Below are 26,559 nucleotides of genomic sequence, written 5' to 3'. Positions count from 1 at the left end.
GTAGTTGGTAATTACTGAGGGATCATTTTCTATGTAAATGCACAGCCTCACCAAACGGAGCATATGTTTCGCGTCCAACAGCAACAATGTTAAGTTATGAATCATTCTGTTACAGGAACAGAAGATGGATTCCTCTCTGGAAGGGGTGGGAAATTGGGTTTGGACACGCATGCTCCCATGTCACTTCCTACTTACTTGTAGCCTATACACTGATAGGCCAGTGCATGCATGGTTGTACATTCCACATTTGGGGGGAAAATGTGATTAGTCTCCACTGGAACAGGCTTGGCGGAAATGATGTACAAAAATCGTAGGTGAGGTCTCCTCCATGCATATTCAATCAGCGTAGTAGTTTTACCTGTACCTTCAGTAGAAGAAATAAATTAAGTTAGAACAATAAGAGTTTGATCTGGATCTGTAATGCAAAAATTCCCAGCTTTTAAACAAACTTGGGCTGGAAAGTTACAACTGGCAGCAAGTCAGTTTCCGGTTTTAATGAACCGGACATGGCAACTTGACACATTTTCCTCTCCTCTATCAGCTGCTCATGTGTATTTCTCATTCTTCAATTTCCTGACAGCTCCTTGTCCTATGTGGCTCAACTCCTTAGTATTGAATTGCATATGTTACAGTGTAATATGTATACTTGAGAGATTTCATGCTGTTCAAATATACATAGCTTGCTAAGTCAGGCTAATAAACGGATTATTTACCATCCGCAGACAAAACATCAAAACTTCACCCCTTCATCACCAACTCTTCTGCATCTTTTTCCAAGTTTCTGCAAATGTACTCTTCCTCAAATTCCAAGTATTCAAAGTTATTCTTTGTTCCTCCAAATCCTATTAAAAAAAAGGGTCCCCAAATCTAGACATAACATGATACTGAACCCTGCTGAGCTGGATTACAGTGGTTGAATTAGCTGGTCTTGAGTCACATTGCAGATCAAACAAAATATGGTGGGGGCAGGGGCAGGGGGAGTGGGATCTTAGCATCTCTAGGACAAAATGGAAGAGGCAGCCACAGAACCACACAGCCCCTTACCAGAGGTACACCACAGTGATTCAGTTCTAATGCTCAGAATTGAATGTCATTGGAATCAAATAGATCACCAATACTCACTGTCCAATCAGGAAGAATGTGCGACCAATCGGAGATATGTGACATTAGAACAATGATTAATGCCTCAGTTCTCTGAATTGATGGAAAAATGCTTATCTCCTTGAGAAAAAAGTCTTTGAGGGTCTCCTTAATGTTTCTTTAGCATATATTGTTATTTCCATAATTATAATGGTTAATTAAGTTCATTGTGCTTCCATCATCGTTGAGGAAGCTGTTCAGAAGATTTCACAATAACTTTTAAGAATGTTCTAAGTGTTGCCAAGTACTGAATGATAGGGTCAAAACGAATGAGAAACTTCCTCTCCAGTTGCGAATGTACAGCAAAATAAAAAATCAGCTCCACTTGAGTAATTCCTGGGAAGATGTGAAGCTTCAGTGTTTTGATTGGAATTGATTGAATTTATTATTGACACATCTATAGAACAGAGAACAGTACAGGCCCTTCAGCCTACGATGTTGTGCTGTGGAATAATCCTAATCCAAAAACAAAATAAACTAACCTACATTCCCCTCAATTCACTGCTGTCCATGTGCACATCCAGCAGTTGTTTAAATGTCACTAATGACTCCGCTTCCACGACTACCACTGGCAAACTATTCCATGCGCTCACAACTCTCTGGGTGAAGAACCTCCCTCGGACGTCTCCTCTATACCTTCCTCCTGGCACCTTAAAACTATGACCCCTCGTGGCAGTCAATCCTGCCCTGAGGAAAAGTCTCTGGCTATCAACTCTATCCGTGCCTCTCATTACCTTGTACACCTCGATCAGGTCACCTCTCTTCCTCCTTCTCTCCAGAGAGAAAAGTCCGAACTCAGTCAACCTCTCCTCGTAAGACAAGCCCTCCAGTCCAGGCAGCATCCTGATAAACCTCCTTTGCACCCTCTCCAAAGCCTCCACATCTTTCTTATAATAGGGCAACCAGAACTGGACACAACATTCCAAGTGTGGTCTCACCAGGGTTTTGTAGAGTTGCAGCATAACCTCGCGGCTCTTAAACTCGACCCCCCTGTTAATGAAAGCCAAAACACCATATGCTTTCTTAGCAACCTTATCCACTTGGGTGGCAACTTTGAGGGAGCTATGCACTTGCACACCAAGATCCTGCTGTTACTCCACACTGCCGAGAATCCTGCCTTTAATCCTACATTCAGCCTTTAAGTTTGACCTTCCAAAATGCGTCACTTCGCATTTATCTAGGTTGAACTCCATCTGCCATTTCTCAGCCCAGCTCTGCATACTGTCAATGTCTAGGTACCGTGAAAAGTTTTGCTTTCTGTGCAGTATTGGCTGATCAAAGTTCATAGGGTGATAGAACGGAGCAAGGAATACAATGTTACGGCAGCAGAGAAGGTGCACAAAAAGCAAGATCAACATTAAATTTAAAATTTGAGGGGTCCTTTCAGGAATCTAATAACAGCTGATAAGAATGTGTTCTTAGGCCTGACAGTGCATGTGTTTTAAAGCTTTTGTATTTTCTGCCTGATGGAAGAGTTTGGAAGAGATTACAACTGGGGTGGGAGGTGTCTTTTTTTCATAGGATTTGGAGGAGCAAAGAATAACTTTGAATGCTTGGGATTTGAGAAACAGTATATTTACAGAAACTTGGAAAAAGATGCAGAAAAGTTTGGTGGTAAAGGGGTGAAGTTTTGACTGCCTTTCTGAGGTAGCAAGACGTGTAACTGGAGTCAATGGAAGTATGGATGGCTTATGATGGACTGGGCTGTATACACAACTTTCTGTAGTTTCTTACAGTCCTGGGTAGAGCAGTTGCCGTACCAAGCTGTGAAACTGAGATGGTCGTCAGCGTCAAGTTCCTAGGAGAGACAGTCACCACCTAACTATCTTGGACCACACACGTTAATGCGACAGTCAAGAGGGATAACAACACCAAAATAACTTTACTCAGGTGGCTGAGGAATTTCAGCATGTCCATGAGGTCTCTTACCAGCTTTTACAGATGCACCATAGAGTGGGGGTAGGGAGAGGGATAGAATGCTTTCTGTGGTGCATCTGTAAAAGCTGGTAAGAGACCTCATGGACATGCTGAAATCCCTCAGCCACCTGACTAAAGTTATTCTGGCGTTGTTATGCTTCTTGACTGTGACATTAACGTGCGTGGTCCAAGATAGTTTGGTGGTGACTGTCTCTCCTAGGACTTGACGCTCTCAACCATCTCTGTTCCATTGATGTGGACAGGAGCATAGCCTCTACCTTGCTTCCCGAAGTCAATGACCAGCTCTTCGATTTTGCTGACATTGATGGAGAGATTGCTATCAGTACACCAAACCAAGCAGCACTCCACCTCTGTCCTGTATTCTGTCTCATTCATCGTTTGAGATCTGGTCAACAACGATGGTGTCATTGGTGAATTTGTGGATGGTGTTAAGACAAAATCTGGCCACACATTCATGAATGCACAGTCATGTTGCTAATCAAGAAGGGACATTCTAAAGTTCGAAGGAATCAGCAATACGAGAGGAGGTCTTATGGCGAAGTGGATGGTGTCTCTATCCCAACCAAGGTTTCAATGGCCAAGAAAGTTTTTCTTCAGCAGAACCTCTTCCAGAGCCACCTAAAAATAAACAGCAAACTAAAAACTCACTATTAACTGTAACTTCAGAGTAAACACAAGTTCCCTAAACTCAGTTTTAGCAGATTTTGCTGTATTTCTAATTGGAATATTTAATACTACAAACTGACTTTCTGGATTGTTCTGTCTCCCTGTGTGTCAATACACCTCTGTTGTCAGACAACTGGACACAGTCTTTCCTCCTCTACATTTTCATCTATATGCACCAAATGGATTTCTCACAGTTCTTAACTTCAAAATTGTAAAATTTCATTAAAATGCATATAAACACAAACTGGTTTCCAGACACCTTTCACCAGGAACTTCCAAGATCTTTAAACTCATGTTGCACCTTAACACACAAAATATAAGTCTAAATTAAATGTAAAATTAGACGTTGTTCCTAACATGGTCATCACTCCAAATGATATAAAAGTGAAATTTGCCCCAATAAATCAGATTTCTTAAATGAACCATAACATACAATCATCACCACAGTATGAGGAAATTCACAGAAGACAAATAGAGAGGAGAAAAGAGTACAAGAAGAGACAGTGAGGGAAGGGACAGAGAAGGTGAGAGGAGAGGACAGGGTAGCAGAGACAAAAATGATGAGAGAGAAGAGGACAAAAAGAGAAAAATAAAGAGTACGAGGAAAGAAAAATTAAGGGACAGGGGAAGGCAAAAGATAGGAATTGTGAGAAAGTGTTTCTTTCAAAAAAAATCATGGGGCATGAACATTACAGGCTAGGCCAGCATTTAATATCCATCCCTAATTGCTCTTGAACTCAATGGCTTTGCTAGGCCATTTCAGAGAACAGTTAAGTGTCAGCCATGTGGACAAGCATATGGACGTACATGGAATAGTGTAGGTTAGATGGGCTTGAGATCGGTATGACAGGTCGGCACAACATCGAGGGCCAAAGGGCCTGTACTGTGCTGAAATGCTCTATGTTCTATGTTGCTGTGGATTTGGAGTCACATGTAGGCTGGGCCAGGCCAGACAAGGATGACAGATTCCCTTCCATAAAGAACATTAGAGAATCAGATGGGTTTTTACAACAATTGAGTGATCACATGGTCACCATTAGACTAACTTTGAACTCTTGTTTTTATTTAATTGAATTCAGATTTCAACGTTTGCCATAGTGGATTTGAACTCATGTCCCTCACAACTTTAGGATTTGGGATTCTGAGTTACTAGTTCAGTGACATTAACATTATAAATCCGCTTCCCCATAAATTGGTGAAAATAGGTAACGTTTGACTTAAACACGAGAAAACCACCACCCTCTCATGTTAGCTACCTGCCCCAGGCTACTCTGCCAATTTTTAACAAACCTGCAAATCCTCTTATTTCAATCACATGTCCTGGAGCGCACTCCTGGCTCAGTATTCGCTGCTGCTCTGGAGACAGTTTTACGTTGCATATATCAAGCCTTTTTGACAAAAGGAAAAGAAAATCAATGATGGCCATCTACTGTAAAGAACATGGCAGTTTTAGGCCCTGGTAGAGAGCAGTAGGATGGATGCTTAAGATCAGAATATTAACATTGCAGCTTATTCTTATCGTGAATTAACAGGGAGAGAAAAAGCTTCAACCTCAGATTGTTCTGTGAAGGGTTTGGCTGTGATGGCTGACATCAATGGTTATGTTTTTCCGAATATTTAGATGGAGGAAATATCTTCTTGTGGAGTACTGGATATGGACAAACAGTGCAATAATTAACAGACAGCAGAATGCCTGGGGTGGGGTGGGGTGGGGTGGGGGGGAGAAGAGAGAGGGGAATGGGGGGGAAGAGAGAAAAAGAGAGGTCGAGGGAGAGAGGCGGGGGGAGAAAAAGACAGAGGGAGAGAGAGAGAGAAGTGGGGAGGGAGAGAGAGAGAAGGGGGAAGGGGGAGAGAGAGGTAAAGGGGAAAGAGAGTGAGGAGGGGGGAGAGAGAATGAGGCGGGGGAAAGAGAGTGAGGGGGGGGGACAGTGAGGACGGGACAGAGAGGGTGGGTGACAGAGAGGGGGCAAGAGGGGTGGCTGTTAAAAGAGAAAGGGGGGAGAGAGAGAGAAAGGTGGGGGGGGAAGAGAGAAAGGTGGGGGGAGAGTGAGAGAGAGAGAGAGAGGAGAGAGGAGGGGGTAGGGAAAGGGAGGGGGTAGGGAGAGGGAGGGGGAGACAGAGAAGTGAGAGGGGGGGAGAGTGAGAGAGAGAGGGAGGAGAGTGAGGAGGGGAAGACGGAGATAGCTGGGGGGGGGAGATGGAGACAGGGTGACGGGGGTGAGGGGTGGGGGGGGCGAGCGGTGGGGGGGGGGCGAGGGGTGGGGGCGGTGAGAGGGGGGGGCAAGGGGGGGTGGGGCGGAGATGGGGCCGAGAGCGGGGGGCGAGGGGGCGAGGGAGAAGGTGGAGCAAGAGAGAATGGGGAGCAAGAGAGAATGGGGGAGAGAGAAGGGGAGGGGAGAGAGAGGGAGAGAAAAGGGGAGGGGGAGAGAGAGAGAGGAAAAGAGAGAGAAAAAGACAGAGAGAGGGGAGAGAGACAGAGAGGGAGGACAGAGAGAGGCAGGGAGAAAGTGTATGGGAAAGAAGAGGGAGAGGGAGGATTGAGAGAGAAGTGGGGTCAGGAGGTTGGACTGAGAAAAAGGATTGTGCAGGGAGGGTGCAGAAAGTGATTGAGAGTGAGATAGAGATAGATTCTGGTGAGGAAGGATCAACGTACATCATCAACAGGACAAAATTTCTAGCTCCAGTACCTTTCTTCAGTTAGGATAGGTTTGGAACTCTGAGCCACTAACAGCTTCAACTCTACCTTTGAACAAGTTTAGAAGAAGCGGGATTTGAGAGGTTGGTAACTGACAAGGTTCTTCCACAAGCGAGGAACCCGGGTGGTCTCAGGAAGTGACAGGACTAGCACATAGAAGAGAAACCTGAATCAGCATAGCACACTTTTTTAAATACATGATAACAAAGTGTGGTGCTGGATGAACACAGCAGGCCAAGCAGCATCTCAGGAGCACAAAAGCTGACGTTTCGGGCCTAGACCCTCTCTGATGAAGGGTCTAGGCCCGAAACGTCAGCTTTCCTGCTCCTGAGATGCTGCTGGGCCTGCTGTGTTCATCCAGCCTCACATTTTATTATCTTGGATTCTCCAGCATCTGCAGTTCCCATTATCTCTTTTTAAATCCATACCTCGGGAGCAGGTGGGACTTGAACTCAGGCCTCTTGTTCCTGAGGTAAGGCATTGTTCCTACCAATGCAGTTGTTTCTATCCAACCTGTCCGGGGATGTTACAGCACAGCTCTGGAGCAGGTGGAACTGAAACCCAGGACCTCTGGCTCAGAGGCAGGGACACAGCCACTGCGCCACAGGGGCCCTTCAGAATAACACAATCACAGCTGCATGTGAATCCAGCTCCATCACCACAACAAACAGACAGATACCAAGTGGAGCAGGTTCAACTGGCCAAATGGCCTATTCTTGTTCCAATGTCATACGTTACTAAATTCCCTTTATCCATACCAGAGGCAACAGCAATTTCCAAATTGCACACATCTTCATGGAGTATGTTTTGATTTACTTAAAATTGTTCAAAAGTTCACCTGCCAGAGTCCTGAGTTGAAAGAAGACACTTCACAGATTTTCCACTGATGTTGGCTGGATTCTCCATTAAATGAAGTGCGTAGAGCAGATTGTAATGAATCCTGGAAGGTTTATTGGGAAAGGAAAATTGTTTACTAGAAAAGTTAAAGTTTAACATTATGCCAACTATTTCCCAGGATGAGAAGTTGTTATGCTCTTCAAGGCTGAAAATGTTATTTCAAGTTTCCAGCCTTCCAGTGTCAGCATTGAATATTCCCATGGCAAGTACAACAGATCAAGAAATACAGTAAAACATTCGCTTACCCAGCTACAGAACTGCTGTAGCAGTACAACATTGATACACTGAAGTCAGTCATTCTGTTGGCAACTTTAGTACTGGTCTAAGTTCAGGAACACACACTCCACAAAGAACTCTCCTTCTGTGTCTTGGAACAAGTCAAGACTTGCACATTTTTGTTCAAGAGGAAGTGTGAGATTGTTAAGTGCATAATACTGCTCACTTCTAGAAATGACTGCATTTAAGGACAACAGCATTTGAAAGGCAGCCAATTATTGTGGGGCCAATGGCGTGTAAGTGAGTTTTTAAAAAGTAGAAAATACTGCAAACACTCAGCCTCTCTGGCAACAGAGAAGCAGAGTTAATGTTGCAGGTCCATGACCCTTCATCGAATCTGAGAAAATTTGGAGATTTATAAAGTGTAAGCAGGAGCAGAGTCAGGGGCAGGGGGAGGGATGGAGAGTGGTGGTCCATCATTGAAGGAGACTCGCAAGATAAATGGTGTTCCTTCCCCTCATGGCCAAATAACCAGACCGCATATCAATTTTCATTGCCTATTGGGAGCTGCGATTCTTATTTTCACTGCCTGACTCAAAACAACGATATGATATACTAAGCTGCAGAATCACCAATAGTAAGAGAGGGGGAGGGGGACCGAAGATGGAGAGAAAAGAAGGTAGGTGGAGAGGAGAGTATAGGTGGGGAGGTAGGGAGGGGATAGGTCAGTCCAGGGAAGACGGACAGGTCAAGGAGGTGGGATGAGGTTAGTAGGTAGATGGGGGTGCGGCTTGGGGTGGGAGGAAGGGATGGGTGAGAGGAAGAACAGGTTAGGGAGGCAGAGACAGGTTGGACTGGTTTTGGGATGCAGTGGGTGGAGGGGAAGAGCTGGGCTGGTTGTGTGGTGCAGTGGGGGGAGGGGACGAACTGGGCTGGTTTAGGGATGCGGTGGGGGAAGGGGAGATTTTGAAACTGGTGAAGTCCACATTGATACCATTAGGCTGCAGGCTCCACACTGTCCTCCAACCCCACCACACCCGGCACCTTCCGCTGCAACCGCAAGAAATGCTACACTTGCCCCCACACCTCCTCCCTCACCCCTATCCCAGGCCCCAAGATGACTTTCCACTTTAAGCAGAGGTTCACCTGCACATCTGCCAATGTGGTATACTGCATCCACTGTACCCGGTGTGGCTTCCTCTACATTGGGGAAACCAAGCGGAGGCTTGGAGACCGCTTTGCAGAACACCTCCGCTCAGTTCGCAACAAACAACTGCACCTCCCAGTCGCAAACCATTTCCACTCCCCCTCCCATTCTTTAGATGACATGTCCATCATGGGCCTCCTGCAGTGCCACAATGATGCCACCCGAAGGTTGCAGGAACAGCAACTCATATTCCGCCTGGGAACCCTGCAGCCTAATGGTATCAATGTGGACTTCACCAGTTTCAAAATCTCCCCTTGCCGCACCGCATCCCTAAACCAGCCCAGTTTGTCCCTTCCCCCCACTGCACCACACAACCAGCCCAGCTCTTCCCCTCCACCCACTGCACCCCAAAACCAGTCCAGCCTGTCTCTGCCTCCCTAACCTGTTCTTCCTCTCACCCATCCCTTCCTCCCACCCCAAGCCGCACCCCCATCTACCTACTAACCTCATCCCACCTCCTTGACCTGTCCGTCTTCCCTGGACTGACCTATCCCCTCCCTACCTCCCCACCTATACTCTCTCCACCTATCTTCTTTTCTCTCCATCTTCGGTCCGCCTCCCCCTCTCTCCCTAATTATTCCAGAACCCTCACCCCATCCCCCTCTCTGATGAAGGGTCTAGGCCCGAAACGTCAGCTTTTGTGCTCCTGAGATGCTGCTTGGCCTGCTGTGTTCATCCAGCCTCACATTTTATTATCTTGGATTCTCCAGCATCTGCAGTTCCCATTATCTCTGAAACACCAATAGTGACATTTTCTCTGTCTCCCGTCTGAACAGTAGACAGAGTCAAATAAACAGAGAATGCTGGAGTAACTCAGCAAGTCTGGCAGCATCTGTGGACAGAGAAACAGATTTAATGTTTTAAGTGGAGATAACAAGGTGTAGAGCTGGATGAACACAGCAGGCCAAGCAGCATCATAGGAGCAGGAAAGCTGACGCTTCGGTCCTAGTCCCTTCTTCAGAAATGGGGGAGGGGAAGGGGATTCTGAAATAAATAGGGAGAGAGAGGGAGGCAGATAGAAGATGGATAGAGGAGAAAATTGTTGGAGGGGAGATAGATTGGTCAAAGAGCTGGGGATGGAGCCAGTAAAGGTGAGCGTAGGTAGGGAGTTAGGCAGGGTATAGGTCAGTCCAGGGAGGACGGGCAGACCAATGGGATGGGATGAGGCTAGTAGGTAGGAGATGGGGGCTGGGGCTTGAGGTGGGAGGAAGAACAGGTTAGGGAGGCGGGGACAAGCTGGGCTGGTTTTGGGATGCGGTAGGGGAGATTTTGAAGCTGGTGAAATCCACATTGATACCATTGGGGCTGCAGGGTTCCCGAGAGGAATACGAGTTGCTGTTCCTGCAACCTTCGGGTAACATTGTTGTGGCACTGCAGGAGGCTCAGGATGGACATGTCATCTGCGGAATGAGAGGGGGAATTGAAGTGGTTGGCGACTGGGAGGTGCAGTTGTTTAGTGCAAACCGAGCGTAGGTGTTCTGCAAAGCGGTCCCCAAGCCTCTGCTTGGTTTCCCCACTTCTTCAGAACAAGAAGCAGCTAAGAAACGGTGTACTGCAAACTGGGTAACTACTTTAGAGAATATCTATGTTCTGTTCACAAAAATAGCCCCAAGCTCTCTGCCTGCCACTTCAACACATCACCATGTTCCCTGACCAGGATCTTGGTCTTTGGCTTACTACAGTGCTCCAGGGAATCTTAGTGCAACTTGGAACGATATCACTTAGATTTTCCATTTAGGAATCCTACAACCCCCTGGGGTCAATATCAGGTTCAACAATTTTAGGGCCCGAGGACCTTTTCCCATGTCCTTACCCCAACCTCCACAGACCACTGCCACTTACAACCCCATTGTCAGTCACTAATAGACCCCATTAGCAGCTACTGATTTCCCCAGGCTGACCTTTACCCACTCCTTTGTCTGCTCAACTGTTTTATTCTCTCTCTAGGCTCCATCAAGGGTAGCACGATGGCTCAGTGGTTACCACTGATGCCTCACAGCTCCAGGCACCCGGGTTCAATTCCACCCTCGGGCGACTGTCTGTATGGAGTTTGCACGTTCTCCCCTTGTCTGCGTGGGTTTCCTCCGGGTGCTCCAGTTTCCTCCCACTGTCCAAAGATGTGCAGGCTAGGTGGATTGGCCAAGTACTGTTCAGGGACATGTAGATTAGGTGGGTTATCATGGGTGGGATGCTCTGAGGGTCAGTGTGGACTTGTTGGGCTGAAGGGCCTGTTTCCACTCTGTAGGGATTCCTTGATCTCTGATCTCCACCTGTCATTTAAGCCTTCCACCCTGATCATCACTGCCATCACCTCCCCCAACCCCTGCCCCATCTTCAGCATACATACTTGCCCACCTACAATCTGAAGAAAGGTCACTGAACCCAAAATGTTAATTCTACTTTTTCCCCACAGATGCTGCCAGACCTGCTGAGTTTTTCTGAGAAAAGAAGCTAGATAAGTGAAATTAGGGACTAGTGGGCCAAAATGGGTTTGCTTTCTTTTAAAATATTCATTCATATGACGAGTGCATCACTGGCCAGGCCAACATTCATTGCCCATCCCTAACTGCCAGAGAGCAGTTGAGAATCAACTATCTTGCTGTGTGTCTGGAGTCAAGTGTAGGCCAGACCAGGTAAGGATGGCAGTTTCCTTCCCTAGAGGACAATGGTGAACCAGATGGGGTTTTTCCTGACAATTGGCAATGGGTTCACAGTCATCATTAGGCTCTTAATTTCAGATTTCTGTTGAATTAAAATTCCACCGTCTGCCGTGGTGGGATTTGAACCCAGAATCTCCAGAACATAACCTGGGTCTCTGGATTAACAGTCCAGCAATAATTCCACTAGGCCATCGCCTCCCGCCCATGTAACAATCCATTTTATGGCAGGATCCAGGGAGTTGGGGGTAGGTAATAGACAGGGAAGGGGGCTCAACATTAAATTTAACAATTTCAGGGCATGTACACCCCCCAACCCAACTGATGAGCACCCATGGACAAGGCCAACATTTGTTCCCTGAGCCTAATTGCCCTTGGGATGGTGGTAATTAGCCACCTTCTTGTAACGCTGCAGTCCATAGAGTCAACCATGGTGTTGTCATGAAAGAAATTCCAGGATTTTGACCCAGCAACACTAAAGGAAGGGCGATGTATTTCCATGTAAAGATGGCATGTGGCTTAGAGGGTAACATACAGATGGTAGTGGATCCCAAAGTGTCTGCTGCCCTTATTCTACTTAGTGGTAAAGGTTCATTTTTATAGAAAAATACAGCAAATACCAAACAAAATGAAAACAGTAAGATTCCATCATCACAATGCAAGGGGAAAACAAAAACAGGAACCCCCAGTAAACATAGACATAGAAACTAGAAGCAGGATTAGGCCATTCAGCCCTCAAAGCTTGGTCATCAATTAATGTATTACGGCTAATCCTCCATTTCACTTGGGTATAGGCATAGGAGGGATGCACATGGCAAATTTAAAAAAAAACAGGCACTTCTTTGTCCATCCCTAGCTATGAGATTGAAATCAAATGGTCCACCTGAAGTGAACCCTGGCACAAGCCTACAGGAACTACAGCCTACAAACTACCAGAGCCACACATGCATCAGAAGTTGTGGAAGGGGCTCTGCATTAGGAGTGCTATATCCTACCTGTTGCTGATATTAATGTCCTTCGCTCTCAAGGCAAACAGCAAGGTCGCCATGTAGTACAGGAATTCTGTCACTGTCGAACAGGTTTTTTGGAGACGGGATATCAGTTCTTGGATGTCATTCACACTATTGGACAGGAGAATGATCACAGCCAGCAACGCCTGCACATATCCAGTCTAAATTAAGTAAAGACATACACACAGTGACATTTTCTTTGAATTTCTAAAGATGCAAAGAAACTGACCAGGCTTGTAGCTTCTGTAGACATAAATGCCCAGTTGAGCTATGGAGTCAACAGACAATAGACAATAGACAATAGGTGCAGGAGTAGGCCATTTGGCCCTTCGAGCCAGCACCACCATTTATTATGATCATGGCTGATCATCCACAATCAGTATCCTGTTCCTGCCTAATCCCCATAACCCTTGATTCCACTATCTTTAAGAGCTCTATCTATCTCTTCCTTGAAACTATCCAGAGACTTGGCCTCCACTGCCTTCTGGGGCACAGCATTCCATATATCCATCAATCTCTGGGAGAAGAAGTTTCTCGTCAACTCTGTTCTAAATGGCCTACCTCTTATTTTTAAACTGTGTCCTCTGGTTCTGGACTCTCCCATCAATGGAAACATACTTCCAGCCTCCAGAGTGTCCAATCCCTTAATAATCTTATACGTCTCAATCAGATCCCCTCTCATCCTTCTAAACTCAAGTGTATACAAGCCCAGTCGCTCCAATCTTTCAACGTATGATAGTCCCGCCATTCCGGGAATTGACCTAGTGAACCTACACTGCACTCCCTCAATAGCCAGAATGTCCTTCCTCAAATTTGCAGACCAAAACTGCACACAATACTCCAGGTGCGGTCTCACCAGGTCCCTATACAGCTGCAGAAGGACCTCTTTGCTCCTATACTCAATTCCTCTTGTTATGAAGGCCAGCATGCCATTAGCTTTCTTCACTGCCTGCCGTACCTGCATGCTTGCTTTCATTGACTGATGTACAAAAACACCCAGATCTCGTTGATCTTCCCCTTTACCTAACTTGATTCCTTTTAGATAGTAATCTGCTTTCCTGTTCTTGCCACCAAAGTGGATAACCACACATTTATCCACATTAAACTGTATCTGCCCACTCACCTAGCCTGTCCAAGTCACCCTGTATTCTCATAACATCTTCCTTATATTTCACACTGCCACCCAGCTTTGTGTCAGTGTCAAATCACAAAACCTCTTGTCTTTGACGCCAATCAGTGCTTCGTGGACGAACTGTGACAATGTAAGCAACTACTGTGCCTCCAAAATGGTGAGATATTTAACTTTTATGGAGTAGGCGAGCAAACGTGTTTGGAGATCTGTTTTGTTCCCACTTCTTTGCTCCTGTGTCAATTCTTTGCTGGGATACTGTCCATCCCAGGCACCTGTGGTCCTATGTTTCAACAAAAACTTGGAAATGTCTGGCATTTTCAAATGAGTAAGCGCACTGCAGTACTTCAAATAAGCAATTAACAGCACAAAACTGGGCACTCAGTAGACATTAGGATGGGTGACCAAAAGTACATCTTAAAGGAGGAGCATCTTAAAGATGCAGAAATTCAAGGAGTTTAGGACACACATAGCTGGGGACTCATTGTTTATATCATTACACGGGTATCTGTTAAATGTAAGACATCGGGGGTTAATCAAAGGATAGCACAGAACTGATGCTGGCCATTCAGTTAGGTGTCAGCGTGTGTGTGCGTGTCCGCATGTTGGATCTTTGATCGAGGTGTCTGATTAGTTTCACTGTCTTATTCGTTCTTCATGGCCCTGCAAAGGTTTCCCCTTTGGGTATTAATCCATTCCCTTTTGAAAGTCACTATTGAACCCGCTTGCATTTTTCCAGGCAGTGCATTCTAGATTATTAAAAACTCAGGGTTAAAAAAAGTGCCACTTAACAGTTTGGGTTCTTTTGTTAATTCTCCTTTTCCCCGGTTACCCACCGGTTCCCTGTTCCCCCGGTTACCCTTTCCCCCTGTTATCCTCCAGTTCCCCAACGGATCCCCTTTCTCCCGGTTATCCTCCGGTTTTTTTTGGATTCATGATGGTGCTGATGCATGGTGACTCTTTGCAAGCTCTCTATAGCAGATCTTATTCCTAGATATCTTTTCATTGTTCTGCTCTTTTAAACCTCAATTAACAGAGAACATAGAACAGTACAGCACAGGAACAGGCCCTTCAGATGTTGTGCCAAACATGACGACAAATTAAGCTAATCCCTTCTGCCTCCCCTTGGTCCATATTCCCCCACCCTTGCATATTCATAGGCTTATCCAAAAGCCCTTTGAAAACCTCTATATCATATCTGCCTCCACTACCAGCCCTGGCAGCACGTTCCATAGTCCTACCACTCTCTGTGTAAAACACTTGCCCCTCACATCTCCTTTGAACTTTCCCCCCTCACCTTAAATTCACGCCCCCCAGTATTAGACACTTTGTTCTCCGGGAAAAACAATTCTGACCGTCAACCCTATCTAAGCATCTCATAATTTTATTGACTTCATTTCAGTGTCCCATCAGCCTCTGCCACTCCAGAGAAAACAATCCATGTTTTTCTAACCTCTCATTATAGCTCATACCCTCTAATCAAGGCAGCCTCCTGGTAAACCTCTTCTATATCCTCTCCAAAGCCTCCACATCTTTTCTGTAACACTGTATTCTTCATTCTCTTCTATTACCCTGATGCACTTTGTGTGGTGTGAGCTGCCCGTGCTGCGCACAAAACAAAGCAAAGACAAAAAACAGAGTTAACATCTCAAGTCCAGTGGCCCTTCATCAGAACCGAGATAAAAACCAAATTTAGATAGGTTATTTTGACAGCGAGGTATGCAGGCAGGCAAATGACTCATGTTGTACCAGAATTACAAATGGTTACAGCACAAAATGAGATGGTTCAGCACACTGTGTCAGAGCCATTCTTCATAAGTCCAATTCATCTAGTCCCAATCACTGTCTCTTCCCCACACTTTATAATTTGTCTCTTCAGGGGCTTATCTAATTTCATTTTGGAAGCCATGACTGATTCTGTTTCCAGCACACACTCAGGCAGTGAATTCTGGGTACTAGCCATTCTGGGCTTAGTTACCAGAAAAAATGTATTTTCACATTTACACTTCCCTTTGGAACAGACATTTGCAACGTTGGACATGAATTCGCTGTTGTTCATCCACAAAGAATTTTAAAATTTCTAAAGGAAATGAGTTTCATTCCAGCTCAGGAGGACATGTTTCCAGTTAACGGTGATAGGTTCAGACACCATTCTCAACTGCCACTCAGATTTTTTTCAATTTCACAGACTTTTCTTGTCAGACGCATTCCCCCCACAGTTGTATTTTTTTTTGGTCCAACAAATCTCTTCACGGCTTTCATCTTTTGCAATTGGTAGCTGGGCCTTTTGTTTTCCCCTCAAGATGGCGGCGCCAGCTATAGGAGGTAGTGTTCACGCTTACCAGAGCCCATCCACTCCAGGCCAGGGGCATCTTTTTAACCTCTATGCATTCTTCTTTTTCTTTTCTTTCTTCATCTTTGAGGGCAGTGCAGTCAGCTGGCCGGTGGCTGTAGTATCGACAGTGTGGATCAGGACTGCCAGCGGTGTCCAGACTCTGGATTTTTGGCAGCAACAGTGGCCGGAGTGGGGACTCCTAGGGGTCAATAGGCCAGGAGCCTGGGCTTTTGACAGTGTCAGACAGCAGCAGAGTCAGGGTCTTCTGGAGCACTGGCACTGTAGTGATTGTAACAATGTCAGCCAGGTGGACTTCATAGAATATGGAATTGCCTAATTGGGGCTGTTAAACTGGTTCAATCCGGAAGCCCTGGTTGACAGGTATAAACAGGTGTGTCAGACATCCTGTTCACTCTGAGTGTCAAGTACTTTGCTCACGAAAATATGGAGTGAATTGGTGATGGGATCCCAGTCTCTGTGGAGCTATTTCAGGCATTGTTGCTGCTGTTCCTGGAGTGGGACTCCCTGGGGGCTAGAACACCTTGCAAAAGTCTTGAAATGTGCTTGAGACCCAATATAGACAGAAGATGAACTCTGAGTAATTTTTTTTGTTCTTCTTGTAACTCAAAATGGCCTTAGATTGTGACAATAAAATCATTCATTCATTCAATTGCCTTGGCCCAAGTTCTAGAACTTCCGGTGCAAACATCTTCCCCATCCCCTACTCTTCTATGACAGTTCTTCAAACCTACTACTTGACCAAGTTTTTGGTCACCTTTCCCAAAAGTTCCTTGTATGATTCAGCATCAAATATTGTTTGAAATCAGTTTTCTCAAAAGCACTGGAATGTTTTATCAAATTAAGAAGGTGCTGCAAAAACATAAATTGTCATTCATGATGGTCAGTGAGAAATTTGTGTACTAGGAGTTTTTGATTCAGAACAGTATTGGAATTTAATCAAGAAAAGTCAATACTGAACAAAATGAGATAAAAGGAAGAAAATGCTCAAGAGACGTACCTTTGCTCCAGTGACTAAATGAGGTAGTGTCTGGGCCACACATGCTTCAGATTGTTTAAACAGAGGGTGGTCTGTGAGGCAAGTCAAGGCAGCTTCAGCATTCACAAACACACCAAAGTGGAACATCACCACGTGTCTAAATTGAAAAATAGTGACAATATTTCTAAAGACAAAAAGACACAAACAATGATAACAAGGTGTAGAGCTAGATGAACACAGCAGAACAAGCAGCATCAGAGGAGCAGGAAGGCAGACGTTTAGGGCCTAGACCTTCCATCAGAAAAAATTTTCTGAAGAAGGGTCTAGGCCAGAAACGTCAGCTTTCCTACTCCATTGATGCTGCTTGGCCTGCTGTGTTCATCCAGCTCTACACCTTGTTATCTCAGATTCTCCAGCATCTGCAGTTCCTGCTATCTCTAAGACACAAACAATGTTTTGCAAGAAGTGAAACCTGACATTTCTTGACACTGGAGTTTATTTGTAGTTTGTAGCTCCACAGTGCATTTTATATGTATTCATCCAAAAATTTTTTATTTAAATTTAGCCATTATTTGCTCTCTCGCTCCCTCCAACTCTTTTCCCTCTCCTTAACTCCATCCATCACCAGCCTTCCCCCATTCTCTCCTTTACTGTCTCTCTACCCTCCGCCCTCTCCCATCATCCCTCTCCTAACCCACATTTCCCCGTACCACTAGCCACATACTCAGGAAGAAAGGGCAAGTACGTATTTCATAAACGCAACAGTCTCTATTTCAACCCCTGCCTGAACCAAAGCATTTGATGCTTAATAACTTCCTATTGAGACATTTGCTCTAATCCTTCTCCTTACCCAGAGTGGCAGTTCCAAGTTAGCAATCTCTCATCAATACTCAGATCTATCATCTCTCTTCTAAACCAGAAGAAAGACTATTTCATTGGCCCCACTAGCAAAAACTTTCATCATTGACAAAAACTTGATTACACTTCCTTTTAGTCATCTTCATTTCAATGGAAATATTTGCACTAATCCAAAACTCTTCTCAACATTGCTTTTATTCACAGAATCGCGGAATCCCTGTGGTACAGATAGAAGTCATTCAGCCCATGAAGTCTGCACTGATTCTCTGAAAAGCATCCCACCCCATAACCCTACATTTCCCAAGGCTAATCCACCTATTCTGCACATCTCTGGACACAACGAGCAATTTAGTGTGGCCAATCCATCTAACCTGCACATATTCAAAATGGAGAGCAAACCGAAGGACTCAGAGGAAACCACGCGGATAAAGGGAGAATATGCAAACTTCACACACAGTCACCAGGGGGTGGAATTGAACCCGGGTCCCTGAAGCCGTGAAGCAGTGACGCTAACCACTGAGCCACCATGCAGCCATGGGACATGGTCCCTGCTAGCTGGATCAACATTTATTGGCCATCCCTAACCACTGTGCAGCGGCTTGATGGGCCCATTTCAGAGGGCAGTGAGAAGCAGCGTACCACTCATTTTCTTTTCTTCTGTGCAGACCTCCATGATGCATAGCCACAACCTCTGAAAGTGGGGGTCAATGCTATGCCAAGTATCAGCATGCCAATCACAATGGGTGGGCCTTCAGAGTGGTTTCACCCATGCAGCTTAGAGGGAACTCTGGTTAGGAGTTAACCATATTGTTGTTGGTCTGGAGTCACATGTGGGCTAGGTAAGTCCTTGCTGAAAAGGACATTAATAATTAGATGTTTTTTGACAGTGGTCGACAGTGATTATATGGTTGACATCAGACTAACTTTTAATTCCAAATTTTTCTTTATTGAATTAAATTTCAGCCATCTGCTGTGGTGGGATTGAACCCCTTATCCCCAGAGCATTAGCCTGGTTTTCTGGCTCACTAGACCAGTGACGTCACCAGAACATCACTGCTTCGCCTATTAGTTTCTTATATTAACTGTAGCTTTGCACCCCTGGCAAAGCTAATGAATCAATACTGCTGTCCTATATTATCATCGGAATTGTTCCAATTAACAGTATTCTTAGGGCTAGAAAAGCATAGAATGAGCCTCCAATTGACCAGTTATGAATTGGAGGAGTTTATGCATGTAGATCAGTGGAGTGTCCTCTTGCTATGTTAAGGAAAGTTTGAATAGGTTCAAGGATACTGAAGGATAGAGATGGAAAGAGACATCTGGAATACAAATACTTCATTCCAGGGAAGCCGCAGGGATACTAAGCCACAGGCAGAAATAGCCCTCAGCTCAACTGATCCTGGTCAACAATGCAAGCCTATAACCTTCAACACCTTACCCTTTCACTACCATCCATAATCTACAGCCGCAAGGCATTTTCACACCTTAAAAGGACATAAAATGGTCATTTCGCTTTGTATATTACATGGAATAGAAAGGAAAGAAACAGGCCATTCAGTTTATAGAGCATCCACTAACCCTCCTTGTCAAACCTAACAGCAGGACTTTTGGTTCCTCCCTCATTTTTATCTGACCATCAGAATTTTTACCTTAAATGCAACACCCTGTCGAAATAATTTCCCAAAATTCCCTAATAAATTATCAGTTACACTTGTCTTGCTCCCCATCACACCGGAAACATCTTCTCTAACAAATCATTTTGTGATTTTAACAATCTCAACTCGACCAATCCATTAGCTTCTTTCTGAAAATAAAATCCCTGGGCTCCTAAAATTGTCCTGGTGAGTACTTTCTCGCAATTTGGTTAAATGTCTAATTTTTCTGTTTTAATAGCTGTACATCTGTAGCTCAGATACCAGCAGCATTCCGGCATTGAACACTCACTTTATGAGATTCAACATGCAAAGTTCATCTTCCTTTTTAATGTTATTTTCCTTCAGGATCCAGTCAATCTCTTTCACAGCACTTGCTTCTCCCTTCCTGTATCGATAATACAACTTCCTGTATGGTACAAACTGGAAAAAGCAAGTATAGAAAAGGAAGTCCATTGTAAATAAAAATGCACTTTCTTATTTTAACCTTCTCAAGCCCTGCAGGAACTGTCCTTCTGCTCTGATCCACTGTAACTGAGACCAGGAACCTGATGTGTAGGGAATCACACAAACTCCTACCTTCCGCATTCAGCATCTGCTCTCCCTGTCCCAAATCTCCCACTATTACAAAACAGGTTTAAGGTGGTATTTAACTGTTACAGATACCACTTTACCCACAGTAAAAAATAGATAAGAAATGCAAGGAGCCAATTATGTTTAAGTTTAAATTAGTTCACTCCCCTTAAATTCTCAGAGACATCCATGGTTGGTGAGTCAAAGCCAGATCATATGCAATTGCACCCGAGTGGATACAATTTAAATGGCCATGTTGGTGTACTCAGATTTTCAGGAAAACGGCTAGTGATCGTTCTCTTTGTTTCCCTTGAACTACAGGCAAACCAAAAGGTCAGAGGTTGAAGCCACCTCCAGGCTGAGAGAGTTACAATTTGCCTCAGCACTGACTGTGCCAGAGGAGATGTGAATGGGGACAGATAATCAGCTAAAGATCCAGTCACCCTCACTGCAAATGCGTGCAGGTAGGCGTCACATGAGAACACAACCGAGTGCAATTGACACCCTCTACCTAATTAAATAGCTACCCAAATGCTTCCATCTCAGTTCCCAAGTAAAGTATTTGGACTTAAAGAAATAATAATCAGTAGCTAGTGTTGCAACCACCTCTGAAATCAATGACTGTTGGATGGGGTCGGGCAGAAAACTGGTCATGCAATATTTTTTAAACATATATAAGAGTATTATGATCTAACGGAAGATGCCAAGGCTTACCAGTGGATCACTGATAACATGGTGCCATTGCTGGCTGACTGAGCAGAGGCGATACAGATCCACGGCTGGCAGATAAAAAAACACAATCCTGAGGATTTCATCAGGCAGCTGACTGATATGGCCAGCAGGGACAGCCTGGGAGCAGGTGCATCCCAGTAACCCAAAGTATGAGTCAGGGAGAGGATCCACCTCCAGTTCATCACATTCTGCCCAATTCCATTCCTGGGACATGGACGCATCTTCTAAGCTAGGTTTCTTCGTACAAACCACATCACTGGTCTCACTTAGGCTTCCAGACGACAGGACACAGCCCTCCCCATAGTCCTTGGAATCCAGCATCAGCACATTTCTTTCAACAGGCATGTTAAAATCTTCAGGATCAAAAACAAAATCAATCTTGGAGGAGGATGGGCCAATGATGGCATCAACACTGGCTGCATCTTCTGAGAGACTGTCAGCATCATGTATCCACCATCTCTGGTGAGGACACAGCTGTGTCGCAGATCTCCTCCTTTTTCCGTCCCTGGGATGGAGGCCCCTGCTCAAATCTCTGCTGGTACCTGCGTAGATGAATGGTTGGGTCAAAGAGAAAGCACCCTCAAAACTGTTGCTCAAGAACCAACAGTCAGATGGATTAAGATGTTTCCGTTTGCCTCGTCCAGCTGTACAGGAGGGAAGAAACAACAGATAAATAAGAAATTGAACAATTCCTTATCAGTATTGTGCAGTGTCAGCTATGGCTGAGTTGGCAGCACTCTCACCATTGAGTGAAAAGATTGAGAGTCCAAACCCCATTCCCAAGAATTGGGGCAGACACTGCAATGCAGTGCTGAGGGAGTACTGTAACAGTCATAGATGCTATCTTTCAGATGAGACATTGCACCAAGATCCCATTATCCCTCTCAGGGGTAGACTGAAGGTTATAAGCAAATGTATTGCACAATTTTCAAGAGTTCTCAGTGTCCTTCCCAATATTCATCCCATAAATATCATTAAAGTAGGCAGTCAATATCTCTTTGCTGTTTGCAAACTGACTGCAGTTTTTTAGTAAATCCCAACAGTGACTACACTTGCAGGAAAACACTTTGGGGTATCCTAAAGTTGTGAAAACAAATTTACAATTGCAAGTCTTTCTGTTTTTAAAATCATATCACTCAGAAATATTCAGAAGGTTTTGCACATATGACATCAACGTGCAGCAATGGTTGTGCATTTATGTGGTGGCCACATTGAACACAAAGACCCCACTAATACAATAAATAAGGGGCCTGTTCACAAACAAAATCAAAAATTTCTGGAAAAACTCATCAGGTCTGGCAGCATCTGTGGAGTAAAAACAGACATTTCAGGTCCAGTGACCTTTCTTAAGAACAGTTCATTTGTTTTTGATAGCATTAGATGAGAAAAGAACTGTGATCAAAATGACTTGCGCGTCTTCAGTTAGTGACATGGAATCTTTAGAACCCACCAAAACTGGTCATTTGATTGTCACTGCATAAAAATGTTTCTAAACAGGTGGACGGCAACAGATGGAACAAGTCCAGACATATCAGCAAAAGGAGCTGATAGCACACTGATCACTTTCTTGTATATTCATTGTTAGAGGGTGGACATTTGGTTTGTTAAGAGGGTGATTGTGTCTTGAACCACTGCAGGCTTTGCTGTAAGGATATCCACAGGGGTGTCCACAGGATATCCAAAGGGATCTTGATCTAACCGAACAGTGATGCTAGGAAGGAATTTTGAGGATGTTAACCCAACCATAGTGAGGGAACAATCGTTAAAGCTCCAAGTCCGGGTGATGTGGGAACAGGAGAACTAGGTGCTCCCAAACAGCAGCTGCCCTTGTATGTTTTGGTTGCAGAGGTCAGTGGTTTGGAAGATATTGTTGATGCAGCCTTGTGAAATTGCTGCAGTCCACCTTGTAGGTGATCCATGCTGTTGTTTGTGTGATCTAGGTGGAGGAACTGCGTGTTTGAGATTGGAATTGGGATGCCCATTAGTACTTTGTCCTGGATGGTGTCTGGTTTCTTGCTTGTTGTTGGAGCTACACTCATCCAGGCAAGTGTACAGTTACAACATTTAAAAGACATTTGGATAAGCACATGAATAGGAAAGGTTTAGAGGGATTTGGGTCAAACATAGATAAGTGGGACTGATTTAGTTTGTCAGTGTCATTTAGTTGGACCAAAGGGTCTGTTTCCATGCTGTATGACTGTATAAACTCGCTGGTTACCTGGGTCTTTAGCCCTACAAGCATTGAGCCTCCCTGCATCTTGATTTCAAAGTACTCCTCATTTTAATCAATATCACCACTTAAAACAAACAGTTAAACAAGGCTGGGAACTATTTCACTTCTTCAGATCTTAAATAAAGACAACAATATTGAAATAACATCATTATTTTCAAATATTTGTCTTTTTTAGGTTAATTAGTTATTCTTCCAACATTCTACTTCTAAATCCAAACTTTAGAAAATAGCCGAAGTTATTAAACAGAACAGCATACAATTCAAATGTCATTGTATTAAAAAGCAAGGAAACAGGTTTACTCACAAAGAATCATTGTAACATTGCTGCTCCTGTGATTTTGGTTAAACTGTAAAATAAGAAAACAAAATTGAAATTTTAGCAGTTACCGCCCCACAACCATTTTCAAGTGGCTGACTAGACCCTTCTAGCTCCAATGCCAGTCTGTACCAAATCAGCTGGTCACAATTTTACTCCCCCATGGTCAGCTGGTGAACAGTGCCCCTCGGTTAAGAGGTAAGTGGCAAGTGTGAATATAGAGATCCCAACAAGCATTGAGACAAGGCTTGTATGATTGAACAGATATCACACAATTGACAAGCACAGCAAGAACTAATACAGCCCTCAGTGCCTGTGCTGGGTTTCACTTGGAAGAGAGACACAATTATTCCCACATGGCCTTGACAGTTTTTTATTTCCTTTCAAATACTTAGTTAACTTCTGAAAGCTACTACTGAATCTGCCATATCCATCACCCCTTCAGACGACCCTGTTGCAAAGTTAAAGACTCCATAGTTCCAGAGGGCCATATGGATGCTCTCTCAATAGAAAGCGATGATGGATTATAATTAACCTGAGGGCCACCATGCCTCAGGCAAGGGGCAAGGTTGAGAAGGTGGAACATTCATGGTAACCTCAGCCTTTCAGAAACTGAACCCACACTAATGATATCACTCTGCAACGCAAATCAGCTATCCAGCCAACTGAGCTAACTAACCCTGAGCAATTACAGAAACCAACATTAGTTTGAAAATCCCCTTGTTTTAACCTCATTGGCTTGCTTGTCAATTTTCTCCACCATGCAGAATCACAGAAATGTCATGGTCCAAAAGGAGGCCTCTACTGCTTTCCCCCCACACCTTTATATATTATTTTTATCCAAATAATCATCCAATGGTCTCTTAAATACCTCAACATGTTGTTGCAGTTACACAGGGTCTTGGTGAGGCCATACCTAGAATTTGGTCTTCCTTTCTGAGGAAGGATGCTCTTCCTCTCGAGGGAGTGCTGCAAAGGTTTACCAGGCTGTTTCCGGGGATGGCAGCTCTGACATATGAGGAGAGACTGATGACTTTGGAATTGTTTTTGCTGGAGTTCAAATGAATGAAGACGGAATCTCCTCAACACAGGCAGCACGGTGGTTCAGCGGATAGCAGTGCTGCCACACAGCGCCAGGGACCCAGGTTCGATTCCACCCTTGGGTGACTGCCTGTGTGGAGTTTGCACATTCTTCCTGTGTCTGCGTGGGTTTCCTCCCACAGTCCAAAGATGTGCAGGGTAGGTGGATTGACTATGCTCAATTGACCATAGTGTTCAGGAATGTGTGGGTTAGGTGAGTTGTAGGTGAATGGGTCTAGGTGGGATGCTCTGTGGGTCGGTGTGGACTTGTTGGGCTGAAGGGCCTGTTCCACACTGTAGGGGTTCTATGTTCGACACAGACTCATAAAATTCTAACAGGACTGGACAGGGTAGATGCTGGGAAGATGTTCCTGATGGTGGCTGTGTCCAGAACCAAGGGGGTCACAGTCTGAGGATTCAGGGTAGATGATCTAGGAGGGAGATGAGGAGACATATTTTCATCCAAAGAGTGGTCAGTCTGTGGAATTCATTACCACAGGTAATAGTCGATGCCAAAACATCGAATGTATTCAAGAGGCGACCAGGCACTTGGGGGGCAAATGGGATCAAAGGTTATGGGGAGAAAGCAGGATTAGGCTATTGAGTTGGACGATCAGCCATGTTCGTGAAGAAATCCCTGGGTCTGCGTGGGTTTCCTCCCACATTCCAAAAAATGTGCAGGCTCGGTGGATTGGCTATACTAAATTGCCCTGTAGTGTCCAGAGATGTTTAGGTTAGGTGGGTTAGACATGGGGACTGGGTCTGGGTGGGATGCTCTTGGGAGGGGACAAACGGCCTGTTTCCACACTGTGGGTATTCAATGAATTCTATGAATGGCGAAGCAGGCTCCAAGCGCCAAACGGCCTCCTCCTGCTCCTATCTTCTACGTTTCTATGTTATGAAATCTGTCTCCGCCACACTTTCAGGCAGTGCATTCCAGACCCTAAATACTTGCTGTGTGAAAAAAGCTTTTCCTCAGTTCATTCTTACTTCCTTTGCGAAACGCTGGCCTTTTGTTCCTTTTGTGTGTCGGAAACTGCTACACCCTATGCATTCCATCCATCATTTTAAAAACTTAAATCGGATCTGCGCCTTCTTCGCTCCAAGGAGGACATTCCTAATTTCGTCAATCTATCCTCATATTTCAAGTCCCTTCTGCCAGCAACCATTCTTGTAAACCGATCATTTGGGAAACAAGAGTCCGGCTAGAGTTTGGGAAATCCAGCCTTAGGTAGAACTCAGTTTGATATCATGCAAAGGTCTGCACGGGAAACTCCATCTAGGGGAACCTGCTGCTGAGTTAATATGCCACTCACCATATCCAGGGCACTCAATGGTTAAATGATACAAGGTGGAGTGCATGCAAGTTTCTCGCTTTGTTTTTCATCTCTGGGACATATCAAATCCAGACTTATTTCCACCCCAGCTTTAGAGCAATTCCAAACTGCTCAGTGAGTACTTCCGGAGTCTATTCCTCCCTAGATGCTCTCACGGCTACCAGGAACCACACACTTTATTTGCTTGCTGTCTCTGGACGACTACTTAGAAAATCCACGGCTGTCAGTTCGCAATCAGCAGTAGGTGGAATCTTTCTGAGCAAGCGTTGATCTCATTTAAGGACAACTGTCAGCTTTCCGTAGGTTTGTTGAAGCTTCTCTTTCTCCAACTATCTCTCTTTCTGGTGATCTTTTTCGCACCGTTTTCTATATTTCGGAAGCCCCACCACGCTCTTCTGGTTGACATACGCGCTGCAAATACTCGGATACTTTTGAGAATCCCTGCTTTCCATTATCTTCGACTGCAAGTTTCCTGGAAATATTGCCAACTTTTCCCTTCAGATACTGACTCTTTTCTCGGGGATCCCCTGCAAATATTGAGACACTTCAAGGGATTCCCTGTAAATGCTGATACACTTCAGAGGGCCCTTGCATAAAGGGTTCCCCCAAAATGTTTGGTTATCTGAGGGGTTAAAAATGACGGTTCATTCCATATAAACATTTTTAACTGTTCAGAGTTTTTATTTTTAATTGTTTGAAATGCAGGGTGAATCAAATTGCTACTCACAATGATTGCACATAGCTCCAAGAAGTTAGCCGGCCCTGTCTTTTCCCTGATGAGCAATTCTAGCGTTTACCAGCCTAAGGACTCACAGGGAATGTTTTTAGTCGGTCGTTGTTACTCTGGGGGTGGAGCTGGAAGATCTGAGTCTCTGTGAGTGTGTACAGGTT

General features: G+C 44.7%; 1 protein-coding gene across 5 annotated transcripts in view; it reads right to left on the bottom strand.

Moving 5' to 3' along the window:
* The window catches only part of fbxo18 (F-box DNA helicase 1), a 64,641-nt gene extending 38,189 nt beyond the window's left edge, over positions 1 to 26,452 (bottom strand). Inside the window, exons 1-9 of one of the 5 annotated variants that reach the window (XM_059654482.1) lie at positions 26,396 to 26,452; positions 23,240 to 23,282; positions 20,685 to 21,346; positions 19,690 to 19,820; positions 16,909 to 17,044; positions 12,412 to 12,587; positions 7,278 to 7,379; positions 5,035 to 5,132; positions 196 to 364 (exon numbers count right to left, since the gene is read on the bottom strand). In XM_059654482.1, the coding sequence (XP_059510465.1) occupies positions 196 to 364; positions 5,035 to 5,132; positions 7,278 to 7,379; positions 12,412 to 12,587; positions 16,909 to 17,044; positions 19,690 to 19,820; positions 20,685 to 21,346; positions 23,240 to 23,249 (1,484 nt within the window). In that variant the 5' untranslated portion in view covers positions 23,250 to 23,282; positions 26,396 to 26,452. Of the gene's footprint in view, positions 1 to 195; positions 365 to 5,034; positions 5,133 to 7,277; positions 7,380 to 12,411; positions 12,588 to 16,908; positions 17,045 to 19,689; positions 19,821 to 20,684; positions 21,347 to 23,239; positions 23,283 to 24,167; positions 24,237 to 25,321; positions 25,605 to 25,647; positions 25,948 to 26,395 lie in introns of those variants that run through there. The other 4 variants (XM_059654481.1, XM_059654484.1, XM_059654480.1 and 1 more) reach the window with 4 other exon arrangements.
* Positions 26,453 to 26,559: the final 107 nt, after the last annotated feature.

This window comes from Stegostoma tigrinum, chromosome 25 (genome assembly GCF_030684315.1).
Source record: "Stegostoma tigrinum isolate sSteTig4 chromosome 25, sSteTig4.hap1, whole genome shotgun sequence".
Taxonomy (NCBI): Eukaryota; Metazoa; Chordata; class Chondrichthyes; order Orectolobiformes; family Stegostomatidae; genus Stegostoma; species Stegostoma tigrinum.
The sequence above is the reverse complement of the archived record's forward strand: the minus strand, read 5'-3'. Positions and strand labels throughout refer to the sequence as shown.